Source organism: Pseudomyrmex gracilis, unplaced genomic scaffold (assembly GCF_002006095.1).
Source record: "Pseudomyrmex gracilis isolate BER0280 unplaced genomic scaffold, ASM200609v1 scaffold_426, whole genome shotgun sequence".
Classification (NCBI taxonomy): domain Eukaryota; kingdom Metazoa; phylum Arthropoda; class Insecta; order Hymenoptera; family Formicidae; genus Pseudomyrmex; species Pseudomyrmex gracilis.
Window position 1 is genome coordinate 75,557 of NW_018021010.1, and position 8,060 is coordinate 83,616.

At 29.1% G+C, this 8,060-nt stretch overlaps 1 protein-coding gene across 1 annotated transcript; it reads left to right on the plus strand.

Moving 5' to 3' along the window:
• The first annotated feature begins 2,111 nt into the window (after window positions 1-2,111).
• Window positions 2,112-4,806, plus strand: LOC109860617. The gene is made up of 3 exons (XM_020439846.1): window positions 2,112-2,476; window positions 2,575-2,758; window positions 4,562-4,806. Exons 1-3 carry the CDS (start codon window positions 2,148-2,150, stop codon window positions 4,733-4,735), a joined length of 687 nt encoding a protein of 228 aa, XP_020295435.1. The 5' UTR covers window positions 2,112-2,147; the 3' UTR covers window positions 4,736-4,806.
• The last annotated feature ends 3,254 nt before the right edge of the window (window positions 4,807-8,060 follow it).

Genomic DNA, 8,060 nt, shown 5'->3' on the forward strand with positions numbered 1-8,060 from the left:
AATTTTTACACACGATCATCTGTGAACTTTTTCTCACTGGTCTGTTTTTTCTTGCAGTTAGGATGAAATTAAACAAGTTCTGTATATGTTAAAGTATATTTTAATATGAACTTGTACGTTAAAACCGTAAAATACATTTAAAACGTTATTTCTATCATTATATATGTAGGTAGAAGAGAACAAAATAAGGTCAATTTTCTCAACACACATGTTTACATCGTGACATGTAGATATATTATTCCACAAGAACGATCGTTTCTTAGTTTTCTAGGATTTCTCGAAGAGTGAAGATCGCGCAAATGTTATATTTTCGCGTTTGTGTACTAGTAGTTCGCAATAATATTCATACGAGATTTCTGTTTTAATACAGTGGATTTTACTATACAAAAGATGGTAAGTTTTTTCTTTTTATATCGGTATTTGGAAAATTGCAACTGTTAGAAAATATTATTTCTTTCTGTGTCTCTAATCGTATGTGAATATCCGACAGTTAAATATAAAAAATCATAGATTTAATAATATCTCACAAGCGCATTATGATGTTTAGGTGATATAGAAGCATGGAAACAAGCAGTAAACTATTACGCTTTATTATCTTTGAAATGAATACTACATACAATATTCGTACGATTTCTTAAAAATTGTTTGTTTGGTATATAATACACAGTTTATAATTTAAATCACGCTAAATCTACAGTAAACCGTTTTCTCAATCACAGTTTCTTCATTTTGTTTGTTGAAGTAATATCAAATTCAAATCAATTTTGTGAAAAATGTGTAGTATACAATTAATCTTTATATTTTTGTTCCGTATACGTTCCAAATTTTCCAAATCGTCCTTTTGTATGTCGGATTGGAACAACACAATTGTGACAAATATTGTGATGTGTATGTGTGATAGAAGTAAGAGATTCTAAATATAAACATATTTATATTCTACCTCTTTCTAGTACACAGTTATAAATGCTGTTTTTTTTCTGATACTGCAAAGTACTCTTGTTTTATAAGAAATGTGTGCGTAAGAGTTTTGTTTTAATGTGTATCTGTATTTCTTGTTTAACAAGCAAAATAATTTTGTAGATACGCATTACGCAGATGCTTATATTCTTCGGAGCAATAAGCTTAATATTTGTCACTGGAGTTGCTTCTTCGACTGACGAGAATTTATCTCGGACATCGCAGTGTATACAACCGTTATATTATACTATTTCTTTAGAAAAACAAAACACTTCTCTTACCATTAATTCTACGGTTGTGCTAAACGTGTCATGTGAACAAAAAGACATACGATTACAAATCGGACGGTATTGTTATATACAAAATGTGTATGTTGATACTGAAATTTTGTATGATCATATATCACATTGGGAAGTCACCGAATCACAGTCAAATACTACTAAAAATCGATTCAAAAGTGTGAGTATTACTCCCATAAACATAAAGAGAATCCCTAAAGACGCAAAATTTATACATAAGGAACTGCACAAACCTGTAAAATTTGGAAAATATGTGATAACTTCGATGTATAATTGTACTTTAACGGAAGTTGTTACGGTTGATCCGTGCATAAGTCAAATTGAAACGAAAGAGTAAGTGCACATACAAAGCTATTATATTACATACTATTTTGTTTTATACTTCTGCACTTATTATACTACAATGACCATTGTAAACAAAATTTATTTCTACAGAATATTATCAAAATATTATTTGACAGATATTTTTCCTTTTAAATATTGCTACATAGAGTTTTTTAAGTTACATGACATAATACTACTATTTTATAGAGTGACGTTTATATTTAGTAGTTTTATAAAGTCATGTTATAATACATTAAAAAAATAGATATTTTTATGAAACTCGTCTTTTTTTTCAAATAGACTTTTATTCTAGTAGGTTCACATTTGTTATCTTTAAATATGATTAAGAATGGTTCTCACTATTAAATCAACACTTTATGTAACGTAATATATTTAGTATATACTGTAGTTATGTATTACTGTAATATTATCTGTTTATTATATAGATTTCTGATTTTATCGCGTATTCCAAATGAATGGATTTTTCCATATTGGGAACATCCAGCAACCAAAGCTAGATTTGCCATTCAAATTATACACAAACACAGTGATACAGCTCTTTCGAACATGCCTACTGAATATTGGGGTCCGGTAATAAATGCGTTCCGTACAACATTTTTTACCACACCTCTGATATCCACACATTTTATTGCATTTGTTGTGATACCGAAAGTATATAACACAACTATGACATCAGGGATTAACATTACCATTACAAGCAGCTTTAAAAAGAGAAATGACACATACTATGCACGAACTGTACTTCTAAATATCTTCATAAGTCTCAGAAATATGTGGAACATTATCTTTCCACGGTCGCATGTTTCTTACGTGCTTCTGCCTTTAACCTCTACTCGTTACGAAAGTATGATAACTCCTGGATTTGTTTTTTTGAGGTAGGATGCATAACTCACGATACAATTTTGAAATTCTAAATAACTTTGTAACAGTATGAGAAGAATGTACTTGCAGTGTGAAATATTTTTATTTTCAGTGAAGGTAACAGTATATACAACAGGGAAGTACATTCAATTGTTAAGCAAAGACAAGTAACATGTTTCATATCACGAAATGTAATTCAAGAGATGTTCAGTCAGTGGGTAGCTCCATTTAAACAGTCGGATTCTTGGTTTATCGAAGGATTTTCAACAGTATATGGAGTTTATATTTGGGACAAGGTTAATATTGTGCACTTTTATTGTAGATAGTTGTGCATAAATATAAATGTGATAAGTAAAAAAATGTAGTATATATTTATTTTAATTAAAAAAATGTCATATTTTCAGACATAGTTTGTAGTGTCCGACCGAAACTAGTTTTTACAACCGAAACCGAAACCGAAACCGAATTTCGGTTTCTGTCTCAGTTTCGGCCGAAACCGAAACCAAAACCGAAACTTCCCTTTATGGTGATTCCTTATTACAGTTTTTTAGTTTGAGCCTGTTTCTGTAAAGTTTAGCTAGCTGCAGTTGCGTATGTGTTTAAAAAAGCCCTTATTCGATATACAAATAACTTTATTGCTCTTAAACAATCAACAAAAAAAAGTACCACAATCGTTCTTCTGTATGTGAGGTGAGGTGTGTAATTCACACAGAAAGAAAATCATTGATTAATGCAGTTTTTATTATCAATATCAGTACTGTACTAATATCACACAATTATTATTACAGTCTCTTTGACAGTCAAAGTTTTAGTTATAAAAATAAATTAAAACTTGAGTTTGTAACAAAAAATATCAACATGTCAAGTACCTATTATTAATTCAAAGGCATATAATTACGCATTATCATAATAATAATTATGAAGTTGCCAACAAAAAATAGTTAAAAAAAAACTATGTACTTAAGATTAAGAAAACAAAAACAAACTTTTTCTTTTATCTAAAAAACGAAATAACTTCTATCTAACCATTGGTTATTATTTAGCGCGACAAGTCGACAACTCACGAACACGAAAGAAGTTTCGGTTTTAGTAGTAGTTTCGGCCGGTTCGCTGCCAAAACCGAAACTAAAACGAAACTCCAATTATGTGCCGAAACTGGCCGAAACCGAAACCAAAACCGAACCTTCGGTCGGACACTAATAGTTTGAGACAGGTTTTGTACACTAGTACTATTTATAATTGTTTTACTTATAGTGAAGATATACGCAGTTTAATATATTAAAAAAGCATATAAACATATGATTATGTGAAGGTGTAGGAAATAATGTACATATATATTTTCTTGATTATTGTGTTATTACTAATTTTGTTTATTTGTTTTATCTGCTTAATGAAAAATATTATTGCAACTTATATGAAAACTTTAATACATTATTATAGTAGATATACTTACGCACTATACTTATATAATCGTATAATTATTAAAACTAACAATTAAACCTGAGATTCATCTCAGGCTCTGTGAAATCTTAAAACTAATAAATGAATCATAAGTCGTTATGAGCCGTTCGCTGGATGTTATGCGAGAAATATGTCGGTATATATATGTGCGTGTGTACACATATATAATCGAATTTACGTTTTTCACGTGAGTTTTTTGAATTGTACTTACAATTCTAAGAATCATATAGGATGCTCAATTTGCATCTCGTATATGAAGAAATCCGAATATCCCCCCAAAACTCTCGTGAAAAACGTGAATTCGATTATATATGTGTACAAGCACATATTAGGTCTATCGGAAAGTTCTGTCCGTTTTTGGAATAAAACAAAATACAAATTTTTCTTACCGTAAATAAACTTTATTACATAATATAATTGTCATTATTATTAATGATTTCTTGTCAGCGTGAGGGCAATTTGTATAACCCATTTTTGAAAAATTAAGAAAAATTTGTATTTTGTTTTATTCCATAAACGTACAGAACTTTACGGTAGCCCTAATATATATACAGACATATTTCCCGCATAACATCTAGCGAACGGCTCTTTCCAACTTATCATTCATTTATTAGTAGTATTATTAAAACTGTTGATAGAGTTTAATGAAGTCAATTGTGGTCCAGACACGACGAAACGTTTTGGATTATGCAGAAGCATTTAGTACATATGATTTTGGAATTCAAGTAAACTCTTGTACAGCTCGAAATTCAACTGTTAGGAAAATGTGGCGAGAAAAGGGTAAGGGAAATAAATTTTTCGAGTACATTTAATTAATGAATGGTCACAAACTAACAGCACCAGAAGATAGTGGTATATATCTCCAGAATGTACTATAAAAAGTATGAAAATTGTCAGTGGTATCTTTATCATGTATATTGTAGGCAAACATTTTCAAAATGTGATGTAAACTACAGATACACATTTTTATGTGTGTTAAAAAATAAAACAGTTTTTTATGTTGTTATTACTTACTATTACATATTATTTACTATACATAGATTCGTTTCTAAATTTCGAAAACTTTAACACTTTAAACTTTCTTGTAGCATTTGCCATCTTTTATATGCTTAGTCATATCTTCTTTGAAGAAGATTTCTTATATACTTCTATGTATAAACAGACCGTAAGCTTATATTATAACACGTAAGTATTTACCAATCATTGGAGTACACAGATGTTTGACAGGTTTTACTTAATTGATGTTTGCACTACTCGTAAAGTTATCACAACAATCAGTAAACATTTTCTTTTTTTGAGATTTATGTCAAACTTTAGTAATATATTTTTTGATTACGTTATTTTTTGTCAGTGATAAAATAATAGATAACATATATAAGGACTTATCAATTCTTGAGAAGTTATGGTACTGGAATTTTGAGGCGTCCTTAAATAAGTCTACATACTTTCCGAAAGACATAAAAAGAATACTAACTGTATGGACAGCAGAAGTTGGTTATCCTGTGTTATATGTAAAACGAGTCAATGATACACAGGTAGCAATATCTGTCATAGACTGTCTTACTGTTGATCACAAACAGCAGTGCGAACAAAATTGGTGGATACCTGTGACTGTTAAAAAAATAATGGGGACAAAAGTTACTGTTATGTATTATGATCTCCTAACACCATACAGAAAGTATATTATTTCATCGCTTTTTAATAAAAATGAGTTTGTCATCGTCGCGGATTCTGCTGGTAATGTAATAACATACATGTGAATTATCAAGTTTCTCTTTCTTAATGTTTCCCATTATCTTTTTTTCTAAACCTTTATTTGTTGTAGGATATCGCGTCAATTATGACCGTAAATCTTGGAAACACTTTGCTCTTTTCTTAAAAAATAGAGATTTTAAGATCGCAAATTTACTTGACATCTCTATAGCACAAATAGTAGACGATGCTTTTTATTTTTTGGTGCAAAGTACAGAATATAACGACAATTCTACTTCAGATAAAAGTGATCTAGACATATATCTTGAAATTGCAAGCAGTATATTTCATGCAAACAATTCGCACATAATGTGGTATCCTATATTTTTTGCTCTTGAAAGCATGTCGAAGATTTTTCCGTTCCGAGAAACTGTGGGTACCAGAAACATCAAGGTAAATAGTATTACATTATACCGAGAAGTTCAATAATTGAAAGGTCATTATCAACTTGGCAAAAGTTTTTTAAGTTATTCGTATAATATATATATACTATTACGGAACGGTTATATATATAGTACGCATTAGAGTGCTTTTTTAGGCGACACCATAAACAATATATAAATTAAAGAATATATATTAGAATAATATATATTAGAATGTAAATCTATAATAATATTTAGATAGAACGTTGTAATATCTAGTAGACTGAGCAGAAAATTTTATAAACTTAAAAAAGAGACTCGAAGGTTGACAAACATATCGTTATAGTTTGAAAAATACTACATATAAAAGTGCTATATACTACTCACACTTCCTGTAAAAGAAATTTACAAAAGTGAAATAATATCAATGTTATATAGTAATATGCCAGGAATCAAAAAAACATTGTTTTAATGTCGGTGTCAACGTTTGTTCTCGTAAACCATTTATCTGATAAAATGCATAAATGGAAATTGTGTTTAGTAGATGGCAAAAGTTTTTTTTTGTAACACGTTATTCTTAGGTAGAAATATGTCCAATCAATAGAACAGTATATAAAGCTACAATATAAAACGCAAAAATAAGTAGAATTCTGTAAGAAAAAGATACTTACACAAAACCTGTTTTTAAGTGTTAAACTATCGCAAAAAACTAAACTTAATGATTTAAAAATTTCTTCAAATAATAGATTTTCTAACATTTGGTTGCAATATTTATCCTTAGTGCACAGTCTACTTTTTGTTTACCGAAATAACTTACAAGGAGAACTCTATAATTACTTAAGTTATAACTATATGCTTATAAATGTATAAAAAAATGGATTGTTTACATGAGACTAGAATATTTGTTGTTTTCTCATCATAGAAAATATAATATTCGTGTGCTATGTAAAACAACAAATAGTAGTTGATATTTGTGAGTAAAAAAATGTATTAAAAAATAAGTACAAGCAATAGATATAAATAGTAAATGAAAGAATGAATAATTTTTAATCTTTCCCAATATACATATAATTTAGAAACAATTAAATTATAATTAAATTTACTTAAAGTTAAATACTTAAAGATCGAGGAATTTTAGGCATTTACACTATGTTACAATAAACCATATTTTGCTTTTATAGGATAAACTTCTGGTAATAGTGAATAGGTTTCTTGATAATATATCATATACACAGTTTCCGGAAAATAGTGTCAATAATCAATTCTATCATGAAGTTTTAAAATGGACATGCATTCTCGGTGATTTAACATGCAAAGAACATGTTAATGGAATATTAGAATGGCATTTTAAAAATCCTGCACAAAACAAGTACGTTATTCTACTTTCTCAATAGCAAGGTACTGTCCGTTAATGTTACAAAGACGTCATCTTGCTATTGGACTTATATTTTCTGTTCTTGTGTCTTTGACATGTGATTTATTATATTTGTACGATTAAAAAAACGTCTATAGAATAGTATTAGTAAATTAGTTTATAAGTAGTTGCATAAGAGAGAGAGTAACGTATTTTATAAATGTTATATATGTTTAAGTAAAAGAATGTTTGTTTACCAGCAGACTTTTGTCAAAATGGCAAAAATGGATATATTGCCAAGGAGTAATGTTAGAAACGGTCTCTTATCATACATCTGCTTTATGGCGAAATATTTTCAACATATACCAGACACAAGGAAGAGAAGAAGATTTCTTTGAACTTTTACCTTGCTGTACAAACTACGATTATATGTATAATTTGNTGTCTTTTCTTGATCGTAATTCGTTACCAAGACCTGGAAGTAATTTACGTGTCAAAAANAGTGACAGGGAACATATTGTAAATGCAAAGAAAAGTGTTACTGTTTCTTTACTTTTCACTATNTTTGCTTTGCATTCGAAAAATTATTCAGGGCTAGATAGTATACAATTCGGACTAGAACTTGGAATAGGAAGGTAAAAAGGTTGTTGTAAATGTGTATAAGAATTT